The sequence below is a fragment of the Hydra vulgaris genome, chromosome 03 (genome assembly GCF_038396675.1).
Source record: "Hydra vulgaris chromosome 03, alternate assembly HydraT2T_AEP".
NCBI lineage: Eukaryota > Metazoa > Cnidaria > Hydrozoa > Anthoathecata > Hydridae > Hydra > Hydra vulgaris.
Genome location: NC_088922.1, coordinates 29,259,388 through 29,282,500, shown reverse-complemented (window position 1 = coordinate 29,282,500; position 23,113 = coordinate 29,259,388). Strand labels below are relative to the sequence as shown.

Sequence of the window (23,113 nt, the reverse complement as noted above, 5' to 3'; positions counted from 1 at the left end):
ATATATATATATATATATATATGTATATATAAATTTAGTAATGTCAAAAACGAAAAGCGAAAAAGCATCATCAGAAGGATATAAATCTTTAATTGGACTAGCAGAAGCATCATTTTTACAAGTTAGAGTTTAAAACTTTTTAATATTTTCAATAAAATGTCTGTGTATTTATAACTAGATATTTTTTTATAAGGATGGTTGGCGATGCTTTATTGGATTTTTATTTCCGTGTAACAAACATGATTTGGAAGTCATTTCAATTATTAGTAGTGCTATAAATAAGAAAACTCGAAGACGTTTTACAGTTATAGACTGCTCTTTACTTATACAAGAAGTAAGTGGTAATTATATGAATTTACATACATTTACAGTCTAATTAACATAATTGTGCTTGCACAAGTTTTTAATAAACATAAAGTTTTGAAAATTGTAAATTTTTTGGATAAATTTTTCCATAAAATATTTGTAATTTAGATTAAACTAATAGTATAACAGTTATACTAGTTGTAAAGTGGTATCATTATGTGAAAAGAAACAAGGTTTACTGGTAGCTTCAACCAAATATGGTCAATCAGTGACATTGTTTGAATCATTTATACATATTATAAATGTCATTGATCAGTTTCTCCCTTCAGTTATTGTTTTAGAGTTACTGGTTTAAAACCTTTCTAATGTTTCTTTTATAAAGTTTAACTTTGTCAAAGATATTAATTTTTCAAAACAAAGTGACCACAAATTATTAAAACAATGTCTTAATATTCATTTATAACAAATAAAACTAAAAGGTTACTGTTTTGGCTTCCCTAAAATTTTCACAAAAAAAGCTTATAGCCTTAGTGTACTGTCTAGGTGCAATTAGTAAAAATTTATATTTAGAGTATGTTCTACAGGGTTTTATAAATTTCTAAAAATGTCTTAATTAATAAAACATATGAATTTATTCAAACCTTTAAATTTTAAAAAAGTTGGATAACTTAAAAAAAGAAAAGTAACATTAAAGTTCTCAAAAGATGACTGAAAATGACACTTATAAATTTTTTTTTTACCTAGTAAAATACATTGGGTTTTCTTGACATGCATTTATTTACTTTAATAACTTTGCAAGGTACCTTATTTTACCCTGGTATGTCCTTATAATGTTATTAACACTTGTATTGTTAACATACAATCTACAAAGAAATATTTTGTTCAGGCAATCCAGTTAACACAGTTGAATAAAAGTAAGGGAAAATCAGCAGTAGCAGCAGCAGCAGCAGCAGCAAAAACTCCTCCATTTATTGAAATATGTGATAAAGTCAAAGAATTAGTTGATCAAGGAGAACATATTTTACCAAAGATTTTTTCCTTATTACTTAAATTCAAATTTTTAATGATAAAAGAAAAGGTGGTTGCAGAGAAGTCAGATGCATTAAAGGTATCATTGTTTTCTAAAGGATTTTTTGAAAATGAAGTTTATTATTTTCAAGTGATCTGTTTTTGATTATTAAAAATATTTTTTTCATTTATAGTTTCCTTGAAAGATTTAAAAAGATTTTTTTTAATATGATTTTCGGGTTTAGTGGTTAGGAAACAAACATCTTTTTCTTGTCTCAAAGAGTTAATGTTACGAATTGATATGAAAAAAGAAAGATTTTTTATACATATAATTAAGCTTCTCATTTATGTGAAAAGTTGTTATTGTTTAGCAATAAGATATTATTTGAAGTTGTGTTACTATGTGCTAATATTAAGTAAACACAGAGGCATCCATAATTGGTCAATATTTAGTATTTAATATTTATAATTAGTTAAAAAATGGATAAAACATTTAGAAATCAATTATTGACCGAAAATAAATAGTTGGTTTGGGTTTACATTTCAAGTCTTTTAATGTATATATTTATTAAACATTGATTAAACATTTACAATATTGACTTATGCTAGTCAATATTTATGTTGTATTACATAATTATGTTAGTCTTATTACTTATGAACTTATTGTGAATGTTTAATTAATGTTTAATAAACATATACATTTAAAGAATTAAAGCATACATTACAAACCTATCAGTCTTACATTTATTAAATGTCTATTAAACCTTTACAATATCGACTAACATAAATCAATATTGTAAATGTACATTAGAAGGATTGAAGCATACATTTCAAATATTTTATTATACTTTTATTAAGTGTTGGTTAAAAATTTTCAATATTGGTTGATAATATTTATATTGTAAACCTTTTGCAATGTTCAATATATGTGTATACATTAGAAGGATTAAAGCCTGTGCCAAATTTTACATAGAACTGTATATATAAAGTTTGAATACTTTTGATGATTTTATTTGAATGGTTTAAACACTAAGTACTAGACATCTTTAACACACTAAGCACTAGACATGTTTAAACAGTAAGCACTAGACATTTTTAACACATTTAAGAATTGTATTACCACATTTTAATATGTTACTGGGAACACATTAAAGTTTATAATTAAAACTTTAGTTTTTTTAATTACAAAAATCACATTGTTTGTAAAAAATAATTGCACCACAAATAATCTTGTAGCAGTTTAATTGTACATCACTAAAAACGTTAAATAGGTAAAGTATTCAATAAAGTTAAAAACCTTTATATAAATAATATTATTATTAATAATACCAATTCAAAATGTTAAATATTGATCTCTATTTAAACGCTTTATATACATTTAAATCTAAATGCTTTTTCTATATTTAATAAACCTATATTTTATAAAAGATGTTAAAAATATGTTTGAATCTCAACATCTAAAAAAGGTTTGTTCTAAAAATTATTCTGGATTTCATTTTGAATGGATAGTTTTGCATATATATATATATATATATATATATATATATATATATATATATATATATATATATATATATATATATATATATATATATATATGTATATATATATATATATATGTATATATATATATATATATATATATATATATATATATATATATATATATATATATATATATATATATATATATATATATATATATATATATATATATATATATAGAACCCTTAGATGTTGTCCGAAAGTTTTTTCCATATTTTGTTGACAAAAAGTAAAAATTAAAATTTAAGACCGGAATTTTTTTTTTTAATAATGATAGACTGCCTGCCCCAACCAAACCCTCAGTCGATGTAGCAGCACTCCCTTGCGGGTCAGGCTATTTGTCAGTCGATGTAGCAGCACTCCCTTGCGAGTCAGGCTATTTGTCAGTCGATGTAGCAGCACTCCCTTGCGAGTCAGGCTATTTGTCAGTCGATGTAGCAGCACTCCCTTGCGAGTCAGGCTATAAGATAGTCGATGTAGCAACACTCCGCGCATGATTTACAGTAAAAAAAATAAAAATAAAAACATTTTAATAAAAAAAATAAAAATAAAAACATTTTATTAAAAAAAATAAAAATAAAAACATTGTTTATATTGTTAAAAACATTCAGAATGTTTTAAAAACATTCAGAATGTTTTTAAAAACATTCCGGTCAATTAAATTTGCGTTTTTGTGGTTTTTTTATATAACAATTAATTTGTAATTAAATTAATGGTTTTGACTTTCGTCCAACACGAAAATGTTGGACGAAAGTGAAAAGTAATTAAAAGTGACGTATGTGTTGGCGTAAGAATCACTTTTTTCCTTCCGCTCTTCCTAAAGCCAACAAACTATAGATCTCTCTCTCTCTCTCTCTCTCTCTCTCTCTCTCTCTATATATATATATATATATATATATATATATATATATATATATATATATATATATATATATATATATATATATATATATATATATATATATATATATATATACAGGGCTCAATTTAACGGTCGGACATTAGACATTGTTCAACTAAAACCTCAGATTGTCTGATCAATTTAAAAAGTAATCTGACTTTTTGACAGATGGAAATTACATTCTACAAAATAAAGCTTGGACAGGAATGGGGTGCGATTGAATGCTATTGCTGATCAGGCAAATAATTTTTTTTGTTTACAACTTGATCACGACTGTTTAGATTTAAACATTTCATGTGCTGAAAAAAGAAGTGTTAAGCTAAAATTAAACTAGGAAAAAAAATTTAAAAAACTAAAGAATAAGCAAAACAATTCCTTACAAAATAGGAAACAAATTATCTTTAAAATAAAACTATTAAAATTTGAAGTTAAAATTACTTTTTGTTACGTTTTTAATTGCATTTGAAAAAAATTACTTTAAAACTTATCTTTTAAAATGCTTAATTAAAGTTATGCAAAACTCTTTTACAAATTTCTTCTATTGATTGTTTAATAAATGAACAAATTTTATTTAAATTATTGAAAGTGAAATTAAATTATTGAAAAGAAAAAGTGTAATAATTTTAAGTTGCAGAGTGCACAGTATCATAAATTCACCTATTTTAAAATTTGCTTTTAATTTTTAAATTATTCAGAGATTTTTTTTGTTTTTAAATATTACTAATGATGTTTTACAGTTTTTTGGCCTTAAAATAAAAAATACTGTATTTTAATAAAAAATTGATTTATACCTTTTTTATTGACAACATTACCCTCATTTTAAACCTATTTTAGATATTTTTGGAAATTCCTAGCCATAAGGCAAACTTTATCAAATAATTACTTTTTCTTCTATTTTTTCCAAAAATGTATGAAAACTAATAAAATATTTTTGGTAAGGTAATTTTTATAGAATCGAAAAAATAAAATTTCAAAAAGGTTTTTGGCCATAAAATAAGAAATAATTTTTTTTTATGTAAAAACCTCTTCATAACATTTTTGCTAGTACCATTGTACTACCATTGCACCATTGTACTACCATTGTACCATTGTACCATTGTAGTCATTTTAAACTTATTTTGGAATTTTTCATAAATATTAAGTAGTACCGGATTGACAGAAGGTAAGCCACTGCCCCAAAGTTGCTTTACCTTATAATTATTCAAAAAAGTATGGTTTTTTCTTTTTTTTCTTTTAACGCAACTCCTAAAGAACAAATAAAAAACAAAATAGAAAAATTTTAATAAGTGATATGTTTGTTCTGGAAAAAATTTTTATATGGGTTCTGTTTTGGGCCTTTTATAAATCAAACCATGCGTCAGAATTTTTTATTACCTGCAGATTCGGAACGACAACATTTTAATTCACTAGAAGAACAAAAATGATCAATTTTGCTTAATACATGAATTTATGATGGTGTGCACACTATAAACATTTTTTTTAAATATTTGCAAAAAAAATTATTTAAAAAAAATATAGTCTTTTTAAAATCATAATTTTTAATTATTTCATGCTTTAATTAGTAAGTCAAGTTTAAAAAAACTTTCAAACAATTTTTGTAAAAAATAGAAACAAAAAAAGAAAAAAAAAAAAAAAGAAAGCAATTAAGTCATGGGAAGATTTAATTTAACTTATTCATAATTTAAAATAACTTAAAAAAATAATCTTTTAAAGGATTTTTAGAAAGACATGGAAAAATAGTTTCAAATGTTTAAATTTATCATTAAAAAATACATACCTACTAAAAATATAATATAATTATATTATATTATATATAATATCATATAATGTAATATTATTTTCTCATAATGCCATCAATTTTATGCAAATCTCTCATCCAGAGAAAATCTTCATCCAGAGAAATATAAGCACAAATTATTACAGAGCCCCCAACATGCTTTATTGTTGGAAAAGACATTGATTTAACATTTTTTCTTTAGCAGATCTTCTAAAATAAACTTTTCTCTAATTTCCGAAGACTGTCTATTTTGATGCATTGTCCAAAGTAATTGTTTTGAATCATCCATCATCCAATTTTTGTGGAATTTTGGTCATTGCAATTTCTTTTATTGATTACCTTTCAGCAAATATGATTTTCAGCAACACGACCATGCAAATTTGCATCTTGTAGTCGTCATTTGATTGTACTAACAGACACTTTTTTTTCTTGACCACGGTTGAAAATAGCTGATATATCAGGAGCAGTTAACAATTGATTGCGTTTAATAATGATTTTAATTGGTCGATCATCAGTATTTTATCAATCTCCCATTTTCTTTGTGTCAATGAATTGTGTAACTAACAGTTGATTTTGTCAGATTTAATTTTCCTGCAATTTTTTTGTTTTGGTACTCCTCACTTATTACCAAATTTTAGCTTTTTACATTTTTTACCGTGTTTGAGAGAAAAAATTGAGAGAGCTCTGCTGATTATGTGTTTAATGTTTCAAAAAACAAAACAACCTAGTGTCTGCACCTTTGTATAATAGTTGCTCATTGAAGGTTTTATAACTTACTAGAGCAACTAGTAGTTTTTTTTTTTTTTTTTTAATTCACCTCTCCAAAGCTGAGAAGGCCACTACAGATGAGGAGGCTACTTGTGGTTATCACCCTCTCTCAACTCTATAACTTCGAAACACGAACCTTGACGAACAAGGCCGCTGCGCGGAGAAACAAGTTGAGCGCGGTACTACCAGGGACGAGGTGGGAATCGAACTCGGAACCTCTTGCTTATGAAGCGAGCGCTCTACCACTACACCACTACCGCATAATAGTTGCCAAATCAATACATTGCCAAATAATAAAATCAATACATTGCCATAGTTGCCAAATCAATACATTGGCTTTGAAGATGGTCCTTCAATGTTGTAACAGAGCATAAACAAACATTTGGAAAAGTATATTTCAGCCCTCGGAATTAGGGTGGCATTTGGCAATGCCAACCTGACTGCTGACCTAATTTTTTGAGGTTGGTAAAAAATTGCCTTTTTTTTATGTTTTATGGTAAGGTCTTTGTATCAAATTTTTTTTGCCAACCTGATGCCAACCTCTAAAAGATTGAGGTTAACAAATTATTGCCAACCTCATTTTTCCTAATTCTGAGGATTGATATATATTGTCAACATTGTGGAAAGCCATGAGCTTTTTTAATTAAAATCTTTTTTAAGTTTTTCCAATTAAGCTTTCAATTGCCTTAACACAATTTTTCACAACAGTCACATTAGTTTTATTATATATATTTATATATATATATATATATGTTTATATATGTATGTATGCATATATATATATATATATATATATATATATATATATATATATATATATATATATGTTTATATATGTATGTATGCATATATATATATATATATATATATATATATATATATATATATATATATATATATATATATATATATATATATATATATATATATGTATATATAAATTATGTTAGTGTTTATATGTTTTTATGAAACCACTTGCAATTGAGGAAAGTTTATGAGTAATTGAAGAATATAAATTGCATTTTTGATTTTTTTAAAAAAAGTTCCCCCCTCCCCTCGTTGGATGAAAAAAGTGAAAAAATATTTTTTTTTTTTAAAATGACATGTGTTTTTGCTTTATTCAAAAGAGTAATAGTAATAACTAAGCAACTTTTATTAACAAATAAGATACAGAACAGCTAGCAATTTGTCCAAAATGTACAAGAAATGTTTATAAAATAGTTTTTGCTATGAACTTCAGGTTCAAAAATTCAATTTTTCTTGATTTCGCATGAAGTTCCTCCATCAGTTTTACAGCATGTTCAGCAATTTGGTTAGATCTGGGAATGTCAGTTTATTTTTGCAATGACGATATGCCTGACATAGTTCATATAAGAACTTAAAATCATCTTGCCATCCAGGGTTCTCGCCTGTGTTAACATCATCTGTCGCAACAAGGTGGTAATCAGCCTGAAGAGAGACATAGTTTTCTGTTAATTTGTTAATAAAGGAATAGTTGAGTTCTGGTTTGGTCGTTGGCTCTTGATTAAGAAAATCCATGACATGCTTCAGAAGGAGGTTGAACACATGGTGCTGACAGCCAATATATTGTAGCTTATGAAAGCCCTTGCTCAAGACATCATCCTGTATGAGCTTTACAATCCTGTGCAAATGACTAGTATTTACTGCGGTCGTGTCGCAGATTATCATGCAAATATTTTCCCAAGCATCGTATTCATCAATTAGCTGATGTAGTTCCTTGTGAATGGCCGTGGCAGAACCACTCTCACATTTAAGAATACCAAGTTTGATTTCGGTTGTCAAATTTTTCAGCAAGTTGTAAAGATATTTAGGTTCAAATCTTAAGTATTTAGGGTAAAGACCCTAATATTGTTGAAAAAAAAGTTATTCAAAAGTATGTCAACCTGGGTCTCAAAAGAAGCATATTTTCATAGAGATTTTAGAAAACAAATATTTTCCCTTAAAATCTATTGACAAAAAAGTTATGTGAAAAAATGCTAAAGACTCTTAAAAAAATTTCAACAGAATGTTATTCAGCAATAATACAAAAAATACTTATTTTTATTACAAATGAATAAGATTTTACAAATCTCTATGAAAATATGCTTCTTTTGAGACCCAGGTTGACATACTTTTGAATAATTTTTTTTTCGACAATATTAGGAGCTTTACCCTAAATACTTAAGATTTGAACCTAAATATCTTTACAGCTTGACGTAATGATAAAAAAAAAGTTGCATATTTGAAATCAAAATGAGAAATGCTATACAAAAAACAAATTGTTTGCTCGGCACCAGAAAAAATTTTTTTTTTTTGTTGACCTGTGTAATAGGATCTACAAAAAGGTTAAGAACAACTACATTGTTTATACTAATTTGATAAAATTAACTTTAATAATTTTGTGCAATCAAAATATGTAAAACTAAATTTTTAAATTTTAGTATGGTAAATCAAGAAAAGATTATCAGGAGTTAGCTGAACTATCATTAATGGCTGTTTCTCTAAAAGAGAGGTTCAAGTTTCGTATTTACTGATGTAAACCATTCCAAACTTATCAGAAGAAAATGTTAAAGAGATTCGTAATATGGCTATGTTTGTTGGTATTTTTTACACTCAGTGCTGTGGCAGATGAAGAGGTTCATGGATATAAATCTTCATGGAGCTACTTCAGCGCTAAAATCATTTGACAGGAACAGCTGGTATCTTGATCCTACCTTAGTAGTGCTGGCTTAAGCAGTTGAAAATTGCCCTAACAGAGAAGATATTGCCAAAGCGTTATACATTAAAATTTACCGCAAAACCAATAGTAAATCTACTTGAACGTGTTACAGTCAATAAAGAGCTTCTTCATTCTCTAGATTTTGCACAAGATTAACCTCCATGTCTTTTCATTCTAGTAACTGAGCAATCTTGGCTCATCTTTGATAAGATTGGACATAGAAAGAGTGAGTTGCAGTTAAAGAACATTTTGGAAAATCAACCAAAGAGAAGAGAAGACATGATTTGTTCTTGCTTAACCATGTTTACAAAAGAGGTAATCTAGGAGCAAAGGAAACAGATTTAACATCAAACGCAACTAATAGTATTTTAAAACAGTAACTTATTAATAACTTAATAAAAGTCTCATGTTGTGTTAATTTTGTTTTTCTCACTCTTAATCCTGCAACTTGAAAGGTATATTAATAGGAAGAGCTAATCCTCCTTACTTTACATACTTCACTATGTTTGATATCCAAAATAATATAGCATATTTTAATAGCTCATTTATAATTTGATTTAAGTGAATTTTGTAATAAAAAAGACTATAGAAATAGAAAAATAATTTTTTTTGTATACTTTATTACTTTTTCTATAACTTTTTCAGTTTTAAGAAAAAAAACGTATAGTAAGAGTGCCTAGTATTTTTCTAATATCAGTCATTCCGAGAATATATATAGAAAAAAATGGTAGCAAATGTCAAAAGAGGGTAAAAAAAGTATTTTGGAACTGTGTGCCACGCCTAAACTTTTTTTAAATTAAAAAAAAATTATAAAACAAGGGTCTGCCCTTTATAAGCTTCTTCTCTAGTTTGAAAAAAAATTTCACCTTAATCTGAACCACCCTAATATATATATATATATATATATATATATATATATATATATATATATATATATATATATATATATATATATATATATATATATATATATATTAAGGTAGATCATTAAAAAACATGACTTTAAATAGCGATAATTTGTTGCTCCTGAATAATATGAAGTTGATTGGAAAAAAATATTTCAATTTTTTTAATGTCTTCATTTGCCGTCAGGAGCCTTAAATCACCATGTTTGTATATTTTTATGCTTTTTATCATTATTTGATTACTTAGTAATTTGGTTATAAAATTTATCTTTGAATAGTGTAAATTGTTGCTTGTGAATGATATAAGTTAATTAGGAAAAAAAAAAACCCAACTTTTTTTTTGTCTTTATTTGTTGCTAAAAGACCTTATTTAATCATATTTGTGCTTTTTTATTTGATCATATTTTTTTTAATGTTTTCTGAATTTTGGAAAACAATAAAGCTATAGCTGGATTTATAAACCACTTTCTAATTATCTATTCAGTGATTCAAACTAGCACTTTTTTAAGTTATTATTTTCTATTTATTTTAGCCATTTTTAGGCTTTTCTTATTGTTTTAAATTACTCAGTAATTAACTATTTATTATTATATAAAATATAGTGATTCAAACTAGCACTTAAAATTATTGTTATTTATTTTAAAATGAGTTGTAAAAAAATTTTCTATTTATTAGTATATAAAGATTAGTATACTAATAGTATATAAAGATTCTTATATTATTTATATTATAAAGATTACCAATATCCATATATATATATACCAAATAATCCATCTGTATATGATTTATTGAATTTAAATCTATTTCTAGAATTTTTTTTTGCAAATTGAATAAAACTAAGTTTATATTTAGAAAATTCAAAATATTTTGATTTCTGTAGCAAACTATGGCTGAGCGCAGCTGACTTGTCCTGTTTATGGCATTAAATATGAACTTACTATTTGCAAACTTCCAACTATTAAAGAAGTTATGCAGCACTATTCTTTTGTTAAATTACAACTTCCTCGGACTATTAAGTTAAGACAATAGTTTCTAGAGTTTCTGAAAATGTTATAAAGATTTGGTTGAAATCTGGTATTCCAACTGTTACAATGCAAAGAGCGCAGAAGAAAGTAGAATCTTTGCACAATAATTTCAGAGCGATACTTAAAAGAAAAGAAGAATCAAAGACATCAGCAGTATAAATTGTTGAGATATAAAGCTTAGTTTTGGTTGACATTGCAGCATGTCATTGTCTTAATTTAATTAATTGCACATGCCCAAAAATATCAAAAGTGCCATACTTGAGCATGAATTTTTATTGGATCAAAGAAAGGAAAGAAGTATGGTTATTGGTCCTTTAGATAAGGGAAGAACTTTTATATTAACCAAAGCATTTGAAAGAAGCACACAGAGACAGATACTATGATTATATTATTTCTAGTAAAAGTAGTCTGGAAGCATCAGTTAGTATCACATCTGATATAGATGCAGAAATTAATTCTGGTAAGGAGGAGTTTATAAACGACACTCAGAGCAATTTTGATGACAATCAGTTGTCAGATTTCTGTGAATTAGTTAGTGAATCTGGCAGAAGTATGATAAAGTTTCCAAGAATTGCCATAAAATGTGACAGATATCGTGTATCTGATGTTTCTGGAGCTGCTATTGCTACTGCCACACTTTCAGATTAATTATAAAAAAACATAATGGAAAAGCTATTGTAGACCGAATCAAGTTAAGGCATCAATGACTTAGAACTACCTTATCACACAAAGCAAAGTCATCAATGTGTTCAGTAGCTTCAAAATCAATTTCCTTTGATGGGTGAAAAGATTTTTGCATTTTTGACTCTGGGATATGTTCCTTAGTAATTATGTCTTTACTGCTAGTGTGCATTTGCAACTAGCAGTAAAGACATAATTACTAAGGAACATATCCCATTAATTGAAGAACCTCATTCCATTTTTCTTGGCCATATTTCTCCATCAAGTGCATCATCAACAAATATCAAGAATGCTATTATAGATTTTTTTGATGGAAAAAAAATATCACCTAATAATGTATTAGCTATTGGCACTGATGGAGCCAACGTAAACACTGGTGTGAACAATGGTGTAATAAGATTGCTGGAACTGCATTTGGGATATCCAGTTCAATGGTTAGTGTGTATGTTCCATTTAAATGAGCCACCATTGAGAAATTTGGTATTGCATTTAGATGGCACCACTTCAGGACCTACTGCAATTAAGCACTTGCAAATTGTCACTAGTTGTATATTGTCAGACAGAATAACTTACCTAGCGTTCTACATGAGATTGTGACAAATAATGTTATCAAAGATCAACAGTATCTTTATAAGATGTACAAAGCAATTGAAATAATTGAGGTGAAAGAGGCTTAGAAAAAAAAAGCCTGGCCAATTGGTTCATTCTCAATGGCTAACAACAGCAAATCGAATCTTTTGTTTGCATGTTGTAAGCACTCCTTCATCTACCAAGCTTGTAATACTTACTAATTACCTTCTTTGAGTTTATGCACAGGTGTGGTTCTTTATATAACTGGAGCCTCAATGTTATATGGGGGCAAAGCACTTGTGACGCTTAATTCAATTCTCTCGCTTCCTTTCTGAAGGTGATCAACTTATAGTTGATAAATGCATTCAAAGAAATGTTTATTATGATCACCCAGAAATTATTTTGATATCAAAATTGATAGATGAGCGAAAAGAAATAAGAAAATTAGCAGCTAGAAGAATTAAATTTGTGAGGAAATGCACAGTTTCAAATTCTACAGAAGTAAAAAAATTCAAAATTCCCCTTCTAAACATTGATGCTGTTGATAATTATAGTCTTATAAATTGAGAGGAACCTCCACCACATATGTTAAAAGAGTTAAGTGATGATTTCATTGAAAAGGCAATATGCAAAATATGACTTAAGATGATTTTTGAAGCCATTCAAAATGTTGAAAAACATGTTCAATTGGTTACAAAAGCAGCCACAGTTGTATCTGGAGAAATGAGAAGAGGCAGATACATTAGAGCAAAAATTTTATCTAGAAAGTATATTCTGCACTTTACTTTTAAAAAATAATTGGAATATGTAGGAATATGATCAATAAACTCTTTTTTTTTCTTTATAGAACTTTTGTAAATAAGTACAATAAAAAGTACATATAAAAACGACATTTAAAAGAATTTGTATTGTTTATGATAAATGTTATTCTAGTGCTAACATAATCGTGGTACTGCATAAAATTTTTAGTTTTAAAGCAATCTTGAAGGTTTGACAGAAAACAACAAAATTATTGCATTTTTTGTGGAGCAGAAATTTTTACATATCAGACCTTGTTTTTAAGCTGCCTGCAATTTACATACACGTTACATTCACCTAGAGCGATTTCCATTAAACAACTTCTCACCTTTTAAATTATTCTATAAAAAACTACATTAACTTTTGAATGAGGATTGAATTGAGGATTTGAATGTAAAAAAGTTATTAAAGTTTGAATGAGGGTTATGTAAAAAAGTTATAAAATTTTGAATGACAATTATGTTAGATTTAACTGCTATGATAATGAAAAAACTCAAATAAAATTCAAAACTGCGAAAACTTAATCTCTATTAAGCTAATTATTTTATTGAAATATTTAGTAACAGAAAACAAATTTGTTTATGTTTATGTTTATCCATTTATTTAACTATAAAATCTAAAATTGCAAATTTAATTATAACACAGGTCAACAAAAAATTTTTTTTTTTCTGGTGCCGAGCAAACAATTTGTTTTTTGTATAGCATTTCTCATTTTGATTTCAAATATGCAACTCTTTTTTTACCATCAGGTCAAGTTGTAAAGATATTTAGGTTCAAATCTTAAGTATTTAGGGTAAAGTCCCTAATATTGTCGAAAAAAAAGTTATTCAAAAGTATGTCAACCTGGGTCTCAAAAGAAGCGTATTTTCATAGAGATTTTAAAAATGTTATTCATTTGTAATAAAAATAAGTATTTTGTGTATTTTTGGTGAACAACATTCTGTTGACTTTTTTTTAAGAATCTTCAGCATTTTTTCACATAATTTTTTTGTCAATAAATTTTAAGGAAAAATATTTATGTTTTCTAAAATCTCTATGAAAATACGCTTCTTTTGAGACCCAGGTTGACATACTTTTGAATAACTTTTTTTTCGGCAATATTAGGGACTTTACCCTAAATACTTAAGATTCGAACCTAAATATCTTTACAACTTGACCTGATGGTAAAAAAAGAGTTACATATTTGAAATCAAAATGAGAAATGCTATACAAAAAACAAATTGGTTGCTCGGCACCAGAAAAATTTTTTTTTTTGTTGACCTGTGTAATTTACAAAGTTAGGTTCGGTGTCACTCATATAGTTAAAAACTAGTCAAATGAGTGACACCATAATAAAATAAACAAATAAAATAAAAAAATAAAATAAAAAAATATTAAAACAAGGAAATAATAAAGAAAGTAACATTAATACAAGTAATAAAAAAAGAAGTAATAGGAACAATAATGTTAAAAAAGTTGGATTCAGAACAAAAATATAAAGGAGTAAGGCTAAAAAAAAAATAAAAAATAAAGAGATAATGAATGGATGAGATAAGATGAGTGAGAAAAAAATGTAAGAGAAAATAAAAATTTTAATCACATAAGTTCAGAACGATAGAGTGAGAGAAAAATTTTTTCGCAAAAAAGTATAAAAAAGCAAAATGAAGGCAAACTTAAATAAAAAAAAATATACACACACTACTACATACAATATTAAAGCCCATATTACACGTTGCATAGATTAGTTAAACAAAAGTAAATATCAAGATATAGAAAAAGCAACAACAACTAAATTGACAGAGAAAAATGCTAAAAAAAAAATCCATTCAACATTATTTATATACATAAATACATGACATGTAAACAATGTACAAAATTAATTTAAATTATTATTTTTCTTTTCGTTCCATAAAATATTGGTGATTTTTTAGTTTATTTTTATTATTTTCCATTTTCGAAGACTTTTCTTTTAAAAACTTTGGTTTTATTAGTTTCAGTTTTTTTTTCTTGTTTTTTTTTTTTAATTTATTTAAATCCTTTATTCTTGTTTATACACTTATTTTTTAAACTTTTATTACAAAAATGTTTTTTGTTTTATTTTTCTTCATAAAACTTTTTTTTTTACTTTTCACTGTTAAACAAACACTTCCTTTATTTGCGATGTCATTATTATTATAGTTAAAAATTTTATTTTTTTATACGAAGTTATTAAACGGAATGTAAAAAAAAAACAACCATAAAAGAAATATATATAATAAAAACTTTTATTTATCATCTTGCAAGCACAAGAATATTTATACAACTTTTGATTTCATTAAAAAAATTTACTTAAATTTCTATATAATGATAAATTTATAATTGATTTATTTTGTTTATTTTAATGATCAAATTTTTTGCTTGAAAAATGCTAATACTTAAAGCTTGAAGCAAAGATCATTATAATATAACTTAACTATGATAAAAAATATGATTCAATTTAAAACTAATTTAATAAAAATATATAATTTTATGCTGATAAGAAAATATCTATAATTTAATTTTAGTTTAATATATATATATATATATATATATATATATATATATATATATATATATATATATATATATATATATATATATATATATATATATCGAGGGTGTACTGCCAGAATGCATCAAGTCATTTTTTGTTGGTTTTGAGTTAAGTCAACATAAACACTCATTATTATATGCTTTATCACTTCCAAAACGCACCAGACCTTATATTCTATATAACACCAAGTTATTGATCATTCTCAAGTATAAAATGGGAATATACATCATTGCATGAAAAAAAAAATTTTCATTAAACTGCCATTATCTCAAAACAATGAAAAATGACTTCTGGCAGTGCGAAAAAGTGCGTTATATATATATATATATATATATATATATATATATATATATATATGTATATATATATATATATATGTATATATATATATACAAAAATGTATGTATATATTAATTCTGATTAAAAAAAATATTTAAGTTTATAAAAAATAAAGTTAATGCTTGGATTTAACTTAACTGTCAAATTTATTAAAAAATATTACTAAATATTGTTCAGTATTTAAATTTTATTTATTCTAAAATTAGCTTATTTTTATTGCAATTCTTTTTTTGGTTTTCTTTTGTAAACATTTTTTTTTTTTAACTTAAAATTAAATTTTAAATAAGCGTGTTCTGTATCAAAAGGCTGTATCAAAAATTTGCACAAAACGTAAGTTAAACTTTTATAACGCAAGTAGAGCGCAGCAATAATTTTTTAATAAATGATATATACAATGATATAATTTTAACAAACAGTGTTTGGAAAAATAATCTTTGCTTTCACAACAAAATCGCTAATAAAATAGTAAACTCTCTCTAATTTAAAAAAAATAAAAAATCATTTTTAGTTGCAAATTTTTTAAAACGATAATTTAAGAAATAATCATTTTAAAAAATTTAACGTATTCTTATTCATTTATACAAATGTCGAGAAAAACAATTTGTTTATATGAAAAATTTTTAAAAATGTAATATTAAATTTGATTATTTAATATAAAAAGAAAGAAAATAAACATTTCCTAATAGTAATAATAAAAACAAGTTAAATAATATTTAATTTGATTTGCAGTAATTTAAAAAAGTTAATGTCTTTAAAAAATAAAGATAATTTTATGACGTCAAATTCACATTAGGCTCATCAAAAATGCATTAAGCATTTTTTTATTAAAACAAGGCCTGCATATCATATATTGTATTATCAAAAATAGAGTATTTTTAATTAGATGGAAAAGGCAAACGAAAGAAAAAATAATTTTAACTTTTTTATTTTATTTTAATGATATTTAGATGTTAGAACAATATTATTTTGCTTTTCAAACTAATTTGAACAAAGAAAATGCAATGATAATCTACCCTAATATATATACTGTCGCTCATGGAAGTTAGGACACTTGAAATATTTTTGTAAAATGAATAAAACATACATTGTAGTTTTAGAATTTGAAAAACTACAATAAACATAAAATAAAATTAATTATATGTTTATTGTAATATTTTAATTATATGTTTATTGTAATATTTTAATTATATGTTTATTGTAATATTTTAATTATATTTTTATTGTAATATTTTAATTATATGTTTATTGTAATATTTTAATTATATGTTTATTGTAACATTTTATTTATATGTTTATTGTAATATTTTAATTATATGTTTATTGTAATATTTTAATTATATGTTTATTGTAATATTTTAATTATATGTTTATTGTAACATTTTATTTATATGTTTATTGTAATATTTTAATTATATGTTTATTGTAATATTTTAATTATATGTTTATTGTAATATTTTAATTATATGTTTATTGTAATATTTTAATTATATGTTTATTGTAATATTTTAATTATATGTTTATTGTAATATTTTAATTATATGTTTATTGTAATATTTTAATTATATGTTTATTGTAATATTTTAGGCATAATAGTTATATATCATAGCGTTAAATGAAAATAATAAATAAATTAAATTTTCTTTTTGCCAAAAAAAAAACCACTTTTTGCATTTTGGTATTCATTCAATTCCATTCTTTTTCTAGAATTATCCATAATTGGTTTCAAATGTTAGACATTCAATTCTTACTTTTCTATCCAGTTCATCCCATAATAACTCAATAGAGGTCTAGACTTTACATATTGTCAACATTATGGATAGCCATGAGCTTTTTTAAATGAAATTTTATTTAAATGAAAGTTTTTTTAAAGTTTTTCCAATTGAGCTATCAATTGCCTTGACACAGATTTCACTTCAAAGACAGTCACATTATTTTTCTATTTAGCCTTCCGCAAATTATTTGAAAAAATTTTATATACAGGCCTGAACACTACTTATGTTACCCAAATAAAAAAAATAAAATGCTTTAGATATGCACATTAAGTATATAATGTGACTGACGGTATTTTTTTTTAAATTAAAGTTGTCTTTTACTAGGATTGGTTGTGAAAGTACAACTCTGTGCACTTTAGTTTTTAAAATAAACACTTTTTTTGCGCAACTATTCTAAAGTTAAAAAAAAAAAAAAATCACAATGAAAAAAACGTTTTTTTTTTGCTGTTATAGATCTCCTTCATTTGAAGATATTGTTTTCCCAAACTAATATAAACAAAACTAATCTTTATTTGATAAATTGGATATTCATTATACATTCTACAATTTTTACATATCTATTATATTAAATGAATAACCAGGTTTTTGATTGCTTTAATAGATTATTAGTTATTCTTATTAGCAAAGTTTCATTAAAAAAAGCCATGAAACAGCAACAGATTGCAATTCATATAAACTATATGAATTGCAATTTGAACTATAAGTATATTACTAAGCATATTGTTGTATTTTGTTGTGTATTTACTTGCATAAAAGCTCCAGAATTTTTATCAAGTTTTTAATTGCAAATTGATTGATTTTAATTATAAAAAACTGAAAAAAAAAGTATATGAGTGTATTCTGTTTTTAAAGTAACAGATTTTTTAAACTTTTTTCAAAAATGATCTTAACCATTAAACACCTTCAATTCCCATATAGTTGTTAAGTTCCTATGCTTTGGACACTGAGTTTAACAAATTTATGCACAATAAACAAGAAGTAATTTTATATATTTAAGTACAGAATATTATAGTTAATGTTAGACCTCACCTAATTTGCAACTGAATTCTCTAACTGAATATTTAGAAAAAAGAACCAGGTATAGCACTTTTTCATCAAGTACTTTCAAACTAACAATTATATTTATACTAAACATAAAAAACATAGTTTATAAATATACAATGTTTTTAAATGTTTTTTATAGTTAAATTAATGAATAAACTAAAAAGTTATGTTTTTTTATTTTAGAAAATTTAGCTACTCATGCAAAGATAGCTTCTCTATAAGTTTTAAAATATATTCCAATAGTTTTATTCATGAAATATTATTTTATAAATGTGCATGTGAATTACTTAAATAAAATTTTAACTAAATTTATACTAAATAAATTTTCAGAATATATTTATTATTACCATAATTACCATAAAAAAATTAAATCTTGTTAGTCATTTACTTTTTTGTAAAATGTGTATTTTGTATTATATATTAATTAATTCTTTTTTAGTTAAATGATGATTTAAACAAAGTGGAGATAGAAAGGTCTGTATCTAAGTTAAAATCTCCTTCAACAGTTGGGAAAAAACCATCTAAAAAAATAGAAATAATGCCTACTATTAAAAAAAATACAAAAATGAAACTACGTGGCCAAGAAATTGATGAGGTTAATACAATTGGTAAGTATTATATTATTATATGTTAAATTTACATTTCATTTAATGTTTAGTAATTCAGAAGAGGATATTACAACATAATTTAATCATAAAAAATGTTTTTATAGATTTTTAAAATTTTAAAATTTAATGATTTTAGCAGAAAACATCACATTATGTATATTTCCTTTTATTCGTTTTTCGTTAATTCCAAAGAATTTATTTTTAAACTTTTAATAATATCTATTTTTTAAATGGTATACTTGTTGCAAATTTAGAAATGGGTTTAATTGTATCTGCATTATACTTTCAGAATTTTGGGTTTTTTTTTCTTGGTTCTCAGTCCATACGAGATAATATGTTTCCGAGGCAAGATCTTTTACGAAACTAAGATTGAGCTAACCAAGACTTTTCAAAAATGAAAAAAACTATAGAAACAAAGAGAATTTTTCCAAAAAATTTGTATTATAATTTTTATTATTATTAATGAACCGTAAGTTTTACAACATTTATCAAATTAATGTTGATTCTTGAAAAAACTTTTCAAAAGACATTTAAAGTTGCTGGTGTGATTCTCTCCTGTTTTTTACTAGATGGTTGCTTGAAATTGAAAAATTTTCCTCACATCGAATCAATGTTGGTTTGATTAATTTTAACGCATGTTCTAATTTGCATAACTTTTCTGATTTTTATTCCAGTAGTACTTAGCTGTTGAATTCTTTAGTAGTGAAATCATTAGGATCAATGACCCGGTTTTGTTGTCTCACATTGGATTTTCTTTTCTATCTTGGTGGGTTTTTGAGCTTTTGTGACAAAGTTTGAAGTTGTTTGACATTTTAAGGGACCAAGAAGATGTGACTTATGATCATTGGGAGCCTGTTTGACTGTTTGCTGAGCATCAAATGCAATTTTTATAACATCATTACTGTCATTATTACTGTAGAGAATGTTTAAGTCAGAGTCTTTTTGCTTCTTCACTAATTTCTTTATTTAATGAGAGTAAGAATGGGGATACTTTCAGCTCTTGAAGAACTCCTGGATTGTTGAGAAATTTGAGCAGACTAACAGTTAAGATTAAACATCTTTTAAGAATCTCTATTTAAATTTCTTCAATCAAATGACCACAATTAAAACTTTCCTTCATTTGCAGTTTCTCTAACAAAAATTACAATATACCTTCTGCAATATTCAAGTCCAAATTATTGCCACTCATGGCATCCATAGCCATTTTAGATGGTTGAAGAGTTGCTACAATTCAGGAATGCTTATCTCTAAATAATCACGCTTTCATGTCCAAATGCTTAAAGAGTTTTTTTTTATAGCTGACATCATGTTATTGAAAGTTTGTAACATTTTCAATGCACTGTTCGATTGAGTTCTGACATCAATAACCAACAATTTAAATAAGAGTTTGAGCATTTTCTTTAAGCTCTTTGACTTGTTTAAGTTTGTATTTGATTTTTTTTACAATAGTTCGAACACCTTTGAGAGTTTTAGTACTAGAAAATGCAGGATTGTACTCAAATGCTTCTTCATCATCATTTTCTTCATCAGAATTTGTGTCATCTTTATTCTCGTCTTCATCTTCTTCTTTGTTTGTTGCTTAACTAAGCACACTTGGTGCATTGCAAAAACTCTGAGATGTGCATGCTAAGATGTCACTCTCTGAATCTGATTCTTCTTCGCTCAGGTCTGATAATGAATCCTTATTTGCTCGATTGGTATCTGTAATTATCTTTTAATGTTTTAGTATGTATGTAACACAAAGATGGATTCCATGATCAAAGCAAGTTTGATGAAGTCATTGTGAGAGCCAGCAGCATTTAGTGTAAAAACTTGCCCCATCCATAGTTTGACCAATGCAATCTTGGTCAGGATCACTGCCGAAAGTCATTAATTGATGATTTTGCAACCTCAAAAGGGTTTTAAAATCACATTTTTTTTCTATTTCGATCATACCAAGATTTTGATTGTAATTGTTGGGTCTAAAAATATGGATATTCATAACTTTGATTTGTTTAAATGTTGCTTCATCACTGACATATAAAAATTTTCCTCCATTCTATTTTTTCAGTGTTATTTCCTTAATCACTTTGTCGTTCACATACACTGCTGAGCTATAAACTGTCTGACGAACTCTCTCAATATTTTTGGGAGCCTCACAGCACTCGAAATAGCGGCCAATCAATTATCAATGATCAGCTAATCAGAAAAATTGACATTTTGATCTCCTAAAATTAAATCTGGCTGATCAAATTTGATTGGGAGTAATTGCTCGTCAAACTTTAATAATAATTAATAAAAAAATATTTGAAATACAGAATATTAAATTAATATCAGAGTTATATTTTAAATTTAATTCATTTCATTTAATAACAAACAACATAATTAAATTCTAAATATAATAATTAAAAAAAAAAAAACTGCAAGTTTTATTTTAATTCTAAATAAAATAAAAACAGCAAAACAAATGTTTTATTTTCTAAATAAAATAATTAAAATAGAAACGGCAAAAACAAAAATTAATTTAAATTTCATTATAGTATAGTAGAAGTAGTAATAGTAGTAGTAGTAGTAGTAGTAGTAGTAGTAGTAGTAGTAGTAGTAGTAGTAGTAGTAGTAGTAGTAGTAGTAGTAGTAGTAGTAGTAGTAGTAGTAGTAGTAGTAGTAGTAGTAGTAGTAGTAGTAGTAGTAGTAATACTACTACTACTACTACTACTACTATAACCGTTGCGGATGAGCCCTTGCGTTGCCAAATTTGAATTAGAGACAAGAGGTACGTAAATAATTCTATTTTTATTTCAAATAATTTTTTCAACTTGAATTATTGGTCCGCTCGTAAAAATAGCTTTTTTATACATGTTTTTTCTACTTGCGCAGCATGAGGGCCAAACACGATTCCCCTTTCTATGACTTGAATTCGCTAACAAACACCAATTGTTTCTTAAAACCAAGTAAATTCCCCCTGAAAATACCATAGTTCCACCAGTTTTTATATTTTTGTCTTAAAAATTTTTTCTACTACTCGTATTTTTTTCCCCCGCGTATTAACCTGAGTAAAGTTACTGAAATGTGTTTAATCGGGTAGGTTTTGTAAAAACCTTTCAATAGTGTATGAACAAACAGAGAAATTGATGTTCTTTCTGTTTCTGCATTTACGCGCACAAGTAGTTGAATTTTTTAATTAAGTTTTCAAATTCTGTTTTATTACTAGATAAATTAACTTAGGTTTTTTTTAATTATTGAATTTTACTTAACACAATTACTTACCTAAATTTTTTGCATTAGGTAGCATGGGGGCGCACATTTTTTGCAATGCTCATAAATAAAATTTTTTGACATATTCTTGTTTTTAAGTCTGAAGTGACTATTTTTAACATATCAAACAACCATATTTAGCTATAATTAATTCTCATATTAACTAAAAGTTGTCTTTAAATTTATTAGACACTTTTTTTTGTTTAAAATAAGTCTATAATCGAATATAGTTTAAAGGCATCGGTACTCAATGGCCAAACATCATTATCATCACCACGGTCATTTATCGCTGCAAACAGGGTGAGTTTAAAGTCGGCAACAACTTTTTTAATACTTTCCATGCTTGATCAGACTTGCCTGATTTTGCGACGTACCTGATCTCTTTTGCTGTTGGTGGGGTTTTACTGTTTATCACTTTGCAGATTATATTGGAGATAAAATGTTTTCGGTTTACCTAACAACTTGACTCTATGACGGTTTTCTGGAGTCCACAGTACGTATTGGATAATAAGATTATTTGAGTCTTTTGTAGTGCAGTGTCTTAAGAAACATAATTGTTAAA

The 23,113-nt window shown here is 25.6% G+C and overlaps 1 protein-coding gene across 1 annotated transcript in view; it reads left to right on the top strand.

The window, feature by feature from the left end:
* The first annotated feature begins 37 nt into the window (after positions 1-37).
* Positions 38-23,113, top strand: part of LOC100206938 (sperm-associated antigen 17) — a 200,071-nt gene continuing 176,995 nt past the window's right edge. Inside the window, exons 1-4 of the mRNA XM_065792894.1 lie at positions 38-121; positions 194-334; positions 1,193-1,414; positions 19,149-19,317. Of these exons, the coding sequence (XP_065648966.1) occupies positions 41-121; positions 194-334; positions 1,193-1,414; positions 19,149-19,317 (613 nt within the window). The 5' untranslated portion in view covers positions 38-40. The remainder of the gene's footprint in view (positions 122-193; positions 335-1,192; positions 1,415-19,148; positions 19,318-23,113) is intronic.